Raw genomic sequence first — 14,782 nt, forward strand, 5'->3', positions numbered from 1 at the left:
ACACCAGAATGAAAATATAAGCAAACCATGCTACAATTCTAGGCACTAGTTCTTCGTTTAATACCATTTCATTTATTCCTACTAACTACATTTTTTTATGCAGGGCCATAATTACTATAATAAAACATGCATTTTTGTAATAAAGGCTGTGACACACAGCAACAAAAGTGTGATCATTCTGTGCCTGCTTGTTGAACACAGCCTAAACATTCTTTTAAACTTAATCCACCAACAGACATTCGGTGTGATTTTACTCTTATGCAAACATTAATTGTACTGTGGAATACAGCCTCTTGAGTTAATGCTACACTTTTGCTATAAAGGTGAGCAGGTAGGTCACAGACTTTAAAACAGTAAAATTGAAAGTGAACTATTTGCATGATCAAGTCATGACAGTAAAATACCAAATGAATGAAGTTTTTGACAAGGTAAAAACACATTAAAATGTAATCAGAGCTACATGAATACTTATAACATTCGATATCTCTGACCTCTTTAACAAATGTGTGTGTTTGAAACATTTAATAAATAAATTTTTTAAATTGTTAGCCCAGAGTCCTCCCCCTCCCCCCTCCAAAGAAAAGCAAAATCTAGAGTAGCCAAATATTTTTCTTTTATTTATTTATTTATTTATTTTAGAGAGAGGGCAGGGAAGAGTTAGTGTTTTGTTTTTAAATAATTTATTGTTGATGATGATCCCCAGAGAGAGAGGCAGGGAGTACACAGAGAGAGAAACTTTGATGAATGAAAGACATCCTCAATTGTCTGCCTCCTACATGCTCCTCACTGGAGATCAGGACCACAACAGGTCTGTGTCCTGACCAGGAATTGAACCAGTGACCTCTTGGTTCCTGGTTTGAAGCTCAATCACTGAGCCACACCAGCCAGATTCTCTCTCCCTCTTTCTAAGTCCTTTCCCTGAAGGTTAGAATCAAGTTCCTTTGTGGAAAAGCAAAGATATTAAGCCCCCATAGCTTAAGTGCAAAAAAATCACCAACACAAGGAACTCTGTCAAGATTATAAAGATTTGTGCCAGATTATCTATGTGTCATATAAAAACCATTTCACAGTAACTGTCACTGCATTTGAAAGTTGTTTGTAAAAAGCAGTAGCTTCTCTTTGCTGTGAACAGTACGGCCGGAGATCTGATGGGTGACACCCTACAGATTTTATATGACTAGTGGTGCAATTTTAACAGAGTAGATTTAAGTTTTATAAATCAAGACATGTAAACTTTTATGCTTTGACAGTGTCCCTTTTATTTAAAATGCCATATTTCCAAGAAGCAATTTCATTTCTTTTCAATGTCCGTATTTTAACCAATCTATAATTGTATGTGCTTTTTATACTTACCATCATTCATCATTCCTTTCAATTCTTTAAATACCAAGAATTAGTAACAAGCCAAGCAAACAATTAGTAAGGTTCCACAATTAAAAATCATTCCAAATAAACAACTAGGTAGTAATATCATGCCAACTATTCCACAGCTGTCAATATAAATTAATTTTAAGACATTTAATTACAATGCCTTTCTGTGGATCATACCCACAGTCCCCCACAAAGGAAATAGTTAGTTGAGAATATAGATCTAGATTTAGGGAGAAAGTGAAATATTTTGGTCTCACTCCACGGTGAGAGACTATATCTTCCTAAAATTTATAAATCAGAAATTGTAATTAATTGAGATTCTTCTATACTGGGGGCGCTATAGACTTCATCTTGGCCAATATAAGAAAGCAGTAGTCCCCTTGCCCAATATCACTTGCTAATGCATGCAACTACTTGGGAGATACAGAGCAGTTCATTTTTCTCAGAGGTGAGAACATTAAAGCAAAAAATTTTTATTTCTTGATTAATATTAAAAAAAAAGAGAGGTGAAGGTAGAAAAACACAAAACACTAGATTTTACCCAAGGCATAGACAAAACATTCTAACTGCTTTGGGGACCAGTTCAAATTATGATCTGGTAATGGACCAAGAAATATATACAAGTCTTGCCCCTGTGCCTACCACAGCCTCTCAGCCCACAGTTCCTTTCAAGGTGCACGAATTCATGCACTGAGCCCCTAGTACTTATATAAAAATAGACTCTATTTCATGTCTTTCATACTAAAATTTACATATGTTAACATATAAACTATATAGTAAATGGTGAATCCTGTAGTCTAAAACCAAAGCAATAAAGGTTAAACAGGAAAGCTTGCCAAGTCTCACTTAAGGAGTGTCTTATTCTCAACATTCTTTTTCTGTACAGAATTTGCTACCCCACCTAGTCCCTCTCAGTTAAAGAAAACCTAACGTCTTGAAAAAATTATTAAAGTCCAAAATAAATAGCAACATAATAAATAATACAGTTAACAAGAGATGAGAGCAAAACAACCATTTGTAAGTCATGCAAATTAAGATTTAATGGCTGGATAAGCTCTGACAGAGGCACAAGAAAAGCTGCTGTGTGTTTGTGACAGTGTAGCTATGGCACCAGTCTTAGAATAAACACCCATGGTAGAGCACCCCTACTCCCGCTTGCCTTTCAGGCATGTCTGTTGAGGCTCATCAGAATTAGCAGCATATGCAATCCCCACTTCCTGCCACACAGGAGTCTCACCTGTGGCATTCCAGGTAGAGCTACCATTAAATCCTTTATGGGAAGATGAGTACAATATAGTCCTTTCCAATGTTATTTGCAAAAAAAGTAGCTTTTGTGCCTGTCACCATGACGAATCTTTCTTTATAAAGGTGTTCTTTTAATCCCCCTAATTTATTTCTCTTAGTTTATCTCCTAAATATGCTCCTTTTCTTGGAATTTTCTCAAATAGCTTAAGAAGATATCCAAGATATAGTGAAAACAGCAGTACAGTTTGGAGGAAGAAAAATGCTTATAAAATGAGGGAAATGAATCATAACTCAGAACAAATACTTTATCCAATATTTACATTTATTTTATGGATTATTTTTTAAAATAACATCATTTAAATATAAATTTATTCCTCATTTTAAGCCTGAAATACTGTTTTGTACATGCACATCAAATAAATACAACAGGTGAGGCAATATATTAGAATCAGCTTTTCTTCAGCAGAGACAATGACCACTATTCTTACACATAAACTTTCCAATACTGGATATGAGAAGTCTGCAGTATTACAAGGAATCACTTATTCTATCTCATTGCTACTAAATGACCAAACATAGGTTCTAAAAATAGAATTAGATTCAATTATGCAAAGGTTATAAAATGACTTCTAAGTTTTTTTTAATTTAATGTTACACTAAACAGACAGCAAAAGGTTTTAATATCTCAGTTACAATTCCTCAGTTGAAAACATCAACTTATCAAACTCAATTCATTTAAGAATTTTTAACTTACCGTTTGAGGATGTATAGTATTCTGCTTAGAACCTGCTAGAATTAAAAAATAATAAAATGAATTTAATAAATGAAAGAAATTAAGCCTATACAGTGTTAAATTTTAAAATAAAGTATTCAGAGGTGGTTTCCAAAATGGTGGTGGTGTAAGTGGAAGCTACACTGACACTCTCCAAGGACCAAACTGGAATTTCAACTAAAGTACAGAAAAAACATCTTGAATAATCAACTGAAGTCTAGCTGGAGAGAACACTGATAACCAAGAATGGAAAGTGGAGACCACATAGAGACTGGTAGGAAGTGCAGATGTGTGAAAGGGTGGGCTAGGCTCCCAACAGCTGAAGTTCTGGAGGCATATCTCAGATGTTGGGGGTTCCAATTGAGTACCCTGGGGTCTAAACCCCAAGCTGGGACCCCCAGCCCAGAGCACCAGAACTGAGAAAAGTGCCCACATAACATCTGGCTGTGAGAAGCAGCAAGATTTCTGTCTGCCAGTGAGAGATGGCTGGAAATGCAGGAACCCCCTTGAAGGGCTAATGCACAAATTTTCATGTGCAGCCACTCACCTTGGGATCTGGCAGAGGGAGGGCAGAATGGACTAGAGCTGTATGAAGAGAATTCAGGATTGTGGGTTCTGGGGTTAGAGTTTGGAAGACAGCAACCACAGTTTCCTGTGATGAGTCATTCCCTCACACTCCAGTGAACATCTTTCTGGAGCAGACCTTTACCATCCAGGGGAGCAATTGACTTGTTGGAAAACCTCTCATCCCATTTTGTGGTCAATAGCCTGAGGCAAATCAAGACTGATTATCAATCACACTACAGGCAGAGGCAGAATCAAGAATGAGATGGCACTAATAAATAATACAGTGGAAGGAATACACTGCAGATTAGGGAAAGCTGAGGATCAGATCAGTGAATTAGAAGACAAGATGGAAAAAAATCACTCAATCAGAGAATCAAAAAGAAAAAAAAGACAATTAAAGAACAGGACAGCTTAACAATATTCACTTCAGAGGAGTACCAGAAGGTGAAGAAAGTGAGCAAAAACTAAAGAATGTGTTTAAAGCAATAATGACAGAAAATTACTCAAATCTGGTAAAGAAAAAAGATCATATTAAGCAAAAAAAACAAACAAAAAAAAAACAAAAAAAAAAAACCCAAACAGGCCCATGCCCAGACACATCATAATTAAATGGTCAAAAATTAAAGACAAAGCGACAAACTAAAAGGCAGCAAGAGAAAAGCAATTTGATACCTACAAAGGAGCTCCCATTAGGCTGTCAGTTGATTTTTCATCAGAAACTCTATAGGACAAAAGTGAATGCCATCAAGTATCTAAGGTCATGAAAAGCAAGGATTTGAAATAAAGATTAATATATCCAGCAAGGCTACGATTAAAAATAGATGGTGAAATAAAGGGCTTTTCCAACAAAAAAAGGTGAAAGGAGTTTATCACCACAAAACCAGCACTGAAAGAAATGATAAAGGGAATGCTCTAATGAGAAGAAATAGAAAGAGAGACACATAGACATAAGGAATTACAATGGCAATAAATAGGTACCTATCAATAATAACCTTAAATAAAAATGAATCAAATGCTCCAATCAAAAGATATAGGGTAGCTGAATGGATACAAAAACATGATCCAATTATATGCTGTCTACAAGAGACCCACATCAGAACAAAAGACTCACACAGGATGAGAGTGCAGGCATGGAAAAAAAAATTTCATGCAAATAGAAATGAGAAAAAGCTGGGATAGTAAGACTCATGTCTGACAAATAGACATCAAAATGAAGGCCATCAAAAGACACAGTAAAGGTTGCTACCTAATGCTAAAGGGATAGATCCAGTAAGAGGCTATAACCCTGGTAAACATATATCCACCCAATATAGGAGAACCTAAAAATATAAAAACAAACTTCTGGAGTACTTTAAGGAAGAGATTGACAGTAATAAAAGCAGAGTAGGGGACTGTAACACCCAGATAACTTGACTAAATAGATCTTTCAGACAAAAAATTAACACTAGAACAGTGACTCTAAATGATACACTGATCACATGGATTTAATTGACATTTATATATTATTTCTCCCAAGTGGCAGAATATACATTCTTCTTAAGTGCTCAGGGTTCATTCTCAAAGTTATACCATATATTAAGATACAAAACAAGTCTCTACAAGTTTAAGAAGATTGAAATCATATCAAGCATCTTCTCTGATCACAATGGAATGAAATTAAAAGTCAATTACAGTAAAAACATTATAACACATGCAGGCTAAATGGAATGTTATTAAAAATCTAGAGGCTCCATGCACAAAATTCATGCAAGAGTAGGCCTTTGAGGCCATGGCTGCCTTGGCCATCATGGTCCCAGCTGCCTTGTGGCCCCGTCCTCCACCCACTGGTTGTTCCAGAAGGTCGTTCCACTGTCCAGTCTAATTAGCATATCAGCTCTTTATTACATAGGATGAATGGGTTACCAATGAGATCAAGAAAGAAATAAAAAAAATTTCTAAGAACAAATGAAAATGAACTCACAACAACCCCAAATCTCTGGGACACAGCAAAACTAGTACTGAGAGGAAAGTTAATAGCACTATAGGCCTACCTCAAAAAACAAGAAAAATTTTTAATAAGTTATCTAACATTACAACTTAAAGAATTAGAGAACACCAGAAAAACCCAGAATAAGTAAATGGAAAGAAATAATAAAGATTAGAACAGAAATAAATGACATAGAGGCTAAAAAAAACAATTCAAATGATCAGTGAAACCAAGAGCTGGTTCCTTAAAAAAATACACAAGATTGATGATCCATTAACCAGACTTATTAAAAAACAAAAAGAGTGGACCCAAATAAATAAAATCAGAAACAAAAGCACAGGAAGGAACAACTGACACCACAGAAATAAAAAGGATTGTAATAAAATACTCAACTATATGTCAACAAGTTGTACAATGTGGATGAAATGGACAAATCCCTAGAAAAATAAATTTTCCAAAACTGAATCAGGAAGAATCAGAAAACCTGAATAGGCCAATACTAACTGAGAAAATAGAAGCAGTAATAAAAAAAACTTCCAACAAACAAAAGTCCTGGTCTGGATGGCTTCACAGTGTAGTTTTACCAAACATTCAAAGAACTTACACCTACCCTCCTCGAACTATTCCAAAAAATCCAGGAAGAAGGAACACTTACAACTTCTTTTTAAGAAGCTAGCATTACCCTAATTCCAAAACCAGATAAAGACAGTACAAAGAAAGAGAATCACAGGCCAATATCCCTGATGAACATAGATGCTAAAATCCTCAACAAAATATTAGCGAATGGGATCCAGCAATATAGTTAAAAAATCATACACCATGACCAAGTGAGATTTATTCTGGAGATGCAAGGCTGGCATAATATTCACAAACCACTAATGTGATACATTACATTCAGACAAAAATCACATGACCATATGAAAATATGTAGAAAAAGCATTAGACAAAATCAAACACTCATTTTTTAATATATATTTTTAATTTATTTCAAAGCGGGAGAGGAAGTGTGAAACCTAGGCATGTGCAATGACTGGGAATTGAAACATGACCTCCTAGTTCATAGTTTGACACTCAAACACCAAACCATGCCTGGTGGGTGTAACACCCATTTTTTATAAAAACTTTCAGCAAAGTCGGAATAGAGGGATCTCCAGGACCCCTCGGGGGATGTTGGAGAGCTGGTTTTGGCCCGATCCCAAAGGCCAGGCCTAGGGACCACACCGGTGCATGAATTCGTGCACCTGGCCTCTATTTGTTTAATAAGCATTAATTAAAGGGAGACAAAGAATACATAACAGAATTGAACTACATGATCAGTCAGCAAAAGCTAAAGTTCAAAAATAAAGATAAAATTTCTTTGAATGTACTGTGCAAGTCATATGGAAAATTATTTGATTATTTGAATTTATTCAATTCAAAAAGTATTAGAATTGAACAATTCAAGGCTTGTATGAATTTTTAGAAACACAAAGTTTGCCTAAAGCAATGCAGAAAAACTGATGTTTTATTTCATTAATTTGTAACTTGGATTATTTTGATAAATGTTTAAGAGCTTGCTTTACTTCATAAATTTAAAAAAGGTTGTTTAAGGGAGACTAATAAAAATCTGATTGTAGGGAACATCTTTAGGCACTCACTATTCAAAGCACCTATATCTATATATCTATTAAAAATAACTTATGCAGTCTGGCTGCTGTGGCTCAATGGTTGAGCTTCAACTTATGAACCAGAGGTCACAGTTTGATTCCTGGTCAGGGCACATGCCCAGGTTGCAGGCTCAACCCTCAGTGGGGGCATCCCGGAGGAAGCCTAACAGTGATTCTCATTCATCATTGATATCTCTATCTCTCTGTCTCCTTTCCTTTTTTAAAAAATAACATACAAAAGCCTGTCAACTGATACTTGGCAGATTAAGTACAAAGTTTAGAAACAAGTTGACTCCACACTTAGTAATAATTGATTTTAAAAATAACAAAAGCCTAAATTTTAAAACAATGTTTTTATTATAGTATAATGCTTTTAAGAAAAAATATTTCAAAGTCAATTATCAGAGGACACTGCTCTTAATTAGCAAAAATGACAGATTTTGAATTTCAATTCTTGTCCATTTCTGGGCGTCAAGGCCTATAACCAGTCCAGTCTGCAAGAAGAGCAAGTGAGAAGTAGGTCTCTGTGAAGAGCTCTATCACACAAACAATGGCTAATTAAAAACCCTTTTCTATTTATTAAAATCAATCCTCGCCCTAACCGGTTTGGCTCAGTGTATAGAGCATCGGCCTGTGGACTGAGGGGTCTCAGGTTCGATTCCGGTCAAGGGCATGTACCTTGGTTGCGGCCACATCCCCAGTGGGGGGTGTGCAGGAGGCAGCTGATCGATGTTTCTCTCTCATTGATATTTCTAACTCTCTATCCCTCTCTCTTCCTCTCTGTAAAAAATCAATAAAATATATTTTTAAATAAATAAATAAATAAATAAATAAAATCCTCAACCAGTTCTTCTTTTCCATAGCATTAAAAGGTTTATGCATTCGAAAACATACAGCCATTTTCTTTTAAACTAGTCTATAATTTAAACTTTTCAATAGCTCATGATTTCTACCTTTTCATTAGTTACCAATACATTTCCTTGATCCTAAGCTATAAGAACCAACCAAAAGCCTTTCCAAATTATAATATACAAGAGGCCTGGTACACAAAATTCATGTGTGTGGGGAGGGCAGTCCCTTAGCCCAGCCTGAACCCTCTCATAATCTGGGACCCCTCGAGGGATGTCTGACTTTCGGTTTAGGCCCAATCCCACAGAGATCCTTGTGGGATTGGGCCTAAACCGGCAGTCGAACATCCCTCTCGCAATCCGGGACCACTGGTTTCTAACCGCTCACCTGCCTGTTTGCCCCTAACCCCTCTGCCTGCCTGTCTGATCATGCCTAACCACTCACCTGCCTGCCTGATCACCCCTAACCACTCTACCTGTCTGATTGCCCCTAACCCCTCTGCCTGCCTGCCTGATTGCCCTACCCTCTGCCTACCTGTCTGATTGCCCCTAACCACTCTGCCTGCCTGATTGCCCCTACTGCTCGCCTGCCAGTCTGATTACCCCTAACCCCTCTGCCTGCCTGCCTGATCACCCCTAATCACTTGCCTGCCTGCCAGATTGCTCCTAACCATTCTTCTTGCCTGCCTGATCACCTGCAACTGATCACCTGCTTGTCTGATCGCCCCTAACTGCTCACCTGCCTGTCTGATTGCCCCAACCACTCATCTGCCTGCCTAACTGCCCCTAACCATTATGCCTGCCTGATTGCCCCTGACTGCTCAGCTGCCTGCCTAATCACCCGTAACCCCTCTGTCTGCCTGCCTGATCACCCCTAACCACCTCTGCCTCGCCCCCATCACCGCAGCTTCGTCCCAAAGGACATCCCAATGATGTCCGGAAGGTCATTGGCTGTCTGGTCTAATTAGCATATTACCCTTTTATTATTATAGACTTGAAATTCTTGGCATAGACTAACAAAAACAAAGCTGACTTACCAACAAATATCATATAAACTAATCCAAGTAATGCCCCTAAGGTTGTAATACCCAAGCCTGAAATCAGAAGAGAACCATGCACTGGGATGCACTCTGCAAAAACAAATAAAATTTTATCTTAGAAATTCACATGAAATAACTGAACTTTTTAAAAGAATCAATAACAGAAATAACATTAAGTTTTAGGAAGAGTAAATATTTTTCTCATTTTCAAGAAACAAAAATTACTTCCCGGCCTTTGTAGCTCAGCAGTTGAGCATCAACTTATGAACCAAGAAGTAATAGTTCAATTCCTAATCAGGGCAAAGCCTGGTTTGTAGGCTTGATCCCTAGTTGGGGGCATGCAAGAGGCAGCCAATCAGTGATTGTTCCTCATCATTTTTTTTATCTTTCTCCCCGTCTACCTTTCTCTCTGGAATCAATAAAAATATATTTTTTAAAAAAGAAACAAAAATTACCTACATTTGTATACCCATTATTAACTCAGTGCAATGATTCCAAAAATTCCTTTCCCTGTACGGAAAGAAGAGCCGTTGCTTGCATAGCATGTACCTTATCAAGTCTAGACTAAAGGGAAATAGTCTGTGAAGCCTAAACCTCCACCCAAATGGTTCTTTTAAAAGCTCATCCATGAATATAGGTGTGGCAGTTTGGCCACTAAACAATCAGCCAATGTGGAAAGCACTGACCTCAGTAGGGGGAAAATGAGTGAAAAAATGAAAAGCTCACAACACTAAATGCTGGCATGAATGTAGAGCAACAGAAATGTTCGTTCATTGCTGGTGGGAATGCAAAATGGTGCAGCCACTTTGGAAGACAGTTTGGTAATTTGTTACAAAATTGATATATTCTTAACATACAATCTAGCAATTGCACTCCTTAGTGTTTTCCCAAATGAAGTTGAAAAAGTATGTCCATACAAAAACATGCACTTCTATATTGTGTGTCTAGATCTGCAATTTGATAACAAATCAATACGTTTCCCTGTGCAGAAAGCAACCAAAATATCCTTCAATAGGTGAATGGATAAACAAACTATTGTCCATTCACACAACTGAATATTATTCAGTGATAAAAAATAAATGAGTTATCAAGCACCCAAAGACATGGAGGAAGCTTAAATGCACACTACTAAGGGAAAGTAGCCAATTTGAAAAAGCTAGATACTGTATGATTTCAAGTATAAGACACTTTGGAAAATGCAAAACTTTGAGGCAGTGAAATGATTGGTGGTTGCCAGGGGTTTCAGAATAGGGATGATGAATAGGCAGAGCACCAAGGGTTTTGGGGGCAGGTAAACTTTTCTATATGATATTCTACGACTATGGTCCATGTCATTATATATTTATCAAAATCAACACCAAGACTGAACCCTTATACAAACGATGGACTTTTGGTGATAATGTTGGGCCAATGTTGGTTCAACAGACTGTAACAAATGTCCTACTTGGTGGGAGGTGTTGATAGAGGAGGAGGCTGTGAGTAGATGGGGTAGAGGGGGATTCTGTATTTTCCACTCCATTTTGCTGTGAACCTAAAATGCTCTAACAAATAAAGACTATGTATTTAAAACAGAGTAAGAAAGACAAAAGGAAAGAGAAAAAGAGCTCTAAGAGAAATTACTGGTAGGAAGAGAAATTGGGTCTAGAATAGATTGTGACCCTCACCTGAGACACAGAAGCTCAGTCCGACCACAGAGATCAAAAGGCCCAGCACCTGAACAATCAATAAGATGATGCTGATGGGGAGCTTCTTTTTAGCTGGAGCTTCAAGGAAAAAAAAAGCATGTTGCACATGTTTAAGAAGCAATCACTTCCACTTGTATTTCGTACAGTCAAGGTCAGTATCCTAGGACCAAAGACTGACTCTGTCAGGTGGTGGCTGCTTTCCCAGTGACCTAAGCCATCTCTCTCCACTCCAGGAGTCAGCTCCACATTCACACCCTCAGCAGCCTTTCATTTCTGCAGGGAGCTGAGCTGCATTGGCAGTTTTTACCCCAAATCTTAGAACAATGCTGCTTTTACCACACGTGGGTATTTCACCATAGGAGTGGCTATTAGCAGGGCCTCATCACATGCACACAAAATCACTCTGGTGGAGAACCACTGTGCAAGCATAACCCTTAATTGTGATTTTAGAACAAATTAATACCATCTTAATATATAGCAACCCAGAGATAGGCTCTCATACCAAGAGTTAAATGTGCAAATGGAAAAAATAGATTCTTTAATAATAAAAATATTTAGTGATTTAACCCAAAAATAGAGTGAAAAATGTTACCAATTATAGGTTGGATAATCATAATGTATAACTTTTAAAACTCAATGTTAATATTTGAAATAACTCTTTATGATTTACAACCCTATTTTGTATAACTAGTTTTTTAAAGAGAGTTTTCACAACAGAATATAATGAGAATGTTTAATATCTACTCCTAATTTCAAAAACTGAAATAAGAATATGAAGATCATCATTAAGAAATTAAATAGTATAATTTAAAAAATCCATTGGCTGGCATTAAATATATCTCTGAAAGTCACTTTTTATAAAATAACTATGTTAAAACCTAATATAACATTAAAATTAATCCATATGGGTGGAAATTTTCACTAAGAATAGCTAGGGAGACAAATCAACTTTTATTGTATTATAAAAAAATGCACGAATTATTTTAATAAAAAATGATGCTTTTTAAATGAAAAAGGACACAATCATGCTGAAACAACAAATACTTACCTATCATAAACATAGAGATCTGAAGTAATATTAGTATTACTGTAGAAGCTACAATTAAACCAAGTCCACTGGCCCTCTTTGTTGAATATTCACCTGTTGATAAATAAAATTAACGTTTAAAATATTTTCCTACGTACTTTCTACTCTGTGGGAAATTAAAGTACTTAATTTATTAAATGTATTCATCTCAATACTACTCTTATAAACTGCAAATGTTTAAAAATAAATGCTTCCCCTAAAACCCCACACAAAATAAGTGACAATTTTTTTTTATTTAAGACCAAACTGAAGACATCTAAATGTCAACATCTAAGTCTCAACAAGTCAAAACCTTCAATCGGCTTTTTCTCTTTCTTAACTACCTTGGAGTCTCTTACCAATTTCTTCATGTGCTATATTCAATCTGTCCTAAAGTCAAAATAGCTATTCTTTGTAGCTGTCTTCTTAATTCATCTCTTTCCTCACCACACCCTCACTAACTTCAGCTGCAAAGAGAACTGCCAAATTTCTGTTCCTAAACATTACACCCATATTGTATTTTGTTAACAAAACGTAGGCTTTCTACATCTACACTTTGAGTCCCAGCCTATCCCTGCTGTTCTTTCCATGTGCTGCATACTCTTATTCCTGAATCCCATTCCCATCCTCCAAAGGCAAATGCAGTTTCAGATTGATTTGTTTCCCATGTTCATTCCCACTTCCATGTCTTGCCTGATGAAGTTTGCCTTTGCAGTGGGTTAAATGGTGGCCCTAAAAATCTGCCTACCCCCTAATTCCCGGAAGCTGAGAATGTTAATTTATAGAGCCAAAGAATGAGAATTCCATTATATGAATTAGTTTAGGTTCTTGGAAGAAGAAATTTATTCTAGATTAATGAGGTGGGGCCTAAATTCAATGGTAAGTGTCTTTGGAAGAGAGATGCACAGGAGTTTTAAGAGTGGAAATTGGAGTTATGCTGCCACAAGCCAAGGAGTTGCAGGTTGCCAGCAAACACCAGAAAACAGAAGAAGCAAGGAATGGATTCTCCCCTAGAGTCCCACCCCCCACAATGTTCTCAACCTTATCAACCATGACTTCCCTCATAGTAACTGCACATCTTACCTGGGATGAAGAAAACGGCTCCAACAATGACTAATATACTAAGAACTAGTCCAGCCACAGATATAATGATGATTTTCTCCTTCGTAATATTGGAATTATATTTAAGTGCTTAAAAGAAAAAACACACACAAAGAATTCCATGAACTCAATCTCAAGAATTGAAGCCATTTCTGTAACTTAAAAAGTGCAGAGACAAACTGATAACTTCCTATAATTGAATAACCTTTGAGGAATAACTCAGTTGTATCATGTGCAGCCACCTCAAATCTTTTTCATAAGTCTGTCAATGACTAAACAGTGTCACAGACGTATAAATATGGATGCTGAATTTACGGGTGATGCTTTTATTACCTTACAATTTAAAGATGAAGTCATATACATCATACTTTCTCAATTGGGGCATTATTAACATTAGGGCCAGATAAATCTTTATGGTGGAAGGGGGCTGCTCTGCACATTTAGAAGGTTTAGTAGCATCCCTGCCTCCCTCCAAACTGCATGCCAGTAACAGCCCCAGTTGTATCAATTGTAAAATGTCCCCTGAAGAGTAAAACTGCCTCAGCCTTACAGCTGATATAGATAATGCTGATGGGAAATAACTGGCTAATTGGTAATACTGAGAAAAAGAGAACTTTGTTCCACCTTACATAAAATGATAAACATCTGGAAATCTAGATATTTTATTTTGAAAAACTAGAATAAAATTGGACTAATCACACCCTTTTGATATCCCGAAGGAAGAGAATGCTTAAATTGTTAATATATATATATATTAGTTGAACAATTAGGCCTGGTGCATGAATTCGTGCACAGGTGGGGTCCCTCAGCCTGCGTGGTGATCAGGGCCAAATGTGGCTGGTGGCCAGGGGGAGCCACCATGGGAGGTTGGCCAGCCAGCCCTATTAGGGCTGATCTGGCTGGCTGGCCAGCGGGACAGACTGTGGGAGATTGGCCAGCCTTGAGAGGTTGCCTGTGGGAGTACACCAGGGGCAGCGCCTGCATTGAGCAACTGCTCCCTGGTCATCAATGCGTATCATCTCGAATGGTCAATTGGTCTTTCAGTCCTTTGGTCACTTAGGCTTTTATATATATAGACTAGAGGCTCGAGCACAAAATTTGTGCAGGGAGGGGTTCCCCCTCAGCCCAGCCTGCACCCTCTCCAATCCAGGACCTCTCGGGGAATGTCCAACAGTCGGTTTAGACCCGATCCCCAGGCTGTCGGACATCTCTGTCACAATCCAGGACTGCTGGCTCCTAACTGTTCACCTGCCTGCCTGCCTGATCGCCCTAACTGGCCCCCCTGCCATCCTGATCATCCCTGACCATCTCTGCCTACTGACCTGATCACTCTAACTGGGCCCCCCTGCTGCCTGATGCCCCCACTTCCCCTCCCCACCGGCCTGATGCCCTAACTGCACCGCAGCAGCATGGTCCCTGCCAACTCTGCAACTGGTCTCCCCATAGCCCTCCTCTGAACAGCCTGGGTCACCCCC

At 37.8% G+C, this 14,782-nt stretch overlaps 1 protein-coding gene across 1 annotated transcript in view; it reads right to left on the reverse strand.

Moving 5' to 3' along the window:
• Positions 1-2,516: 2,516 nt before the first annotated feature.
• Positions 2,517-14,782, reverse strand: part of LOC102419199 (leukocyte surface antigen CD47-like) — a 127,728-nt gene continuing 115,462 nt past the window's right edge. Inside the window, exons 4-8 of the mRNA XM_023754959.1 lie at positions 13,290-13,397; positions 12,189-12,281; positions 11,120-11,212; positions 9,453-9,545; positions 2,517-2,641 (exon numbers count right to left, since the gene is read on the reverse strand). Of these exons, the coding sequence (XP_023610727.1) occupies positions 2,517-2,641; positions 9,453-9,545; positions 11,120-11,212; positions 12,189-12,281; positions 13,290-13,397 (512 nt within the window). The remainder of the gene's footprint in view (positions 2,642-9,452; positions 9,546-11,119; positions 11,213-12,188; positions 12,282-13,289; positions 13,398-14,782) is intronic.

The sequence above is a fragment of the Myotis lucifugus genome, unplaced genomic scaffold (assembly GCF_000147115.1).
Source record: "Myotis lucifugus unplaced genomic scaffold, Myoluc2.0 scaffold_67, whole genome shotgun sequence".
NCBI lineage: Eukaryota > Metazoa > Chordata > Mammalia > Chiroptera > Vespertilionidae > Myotis > Myotis lucifugus.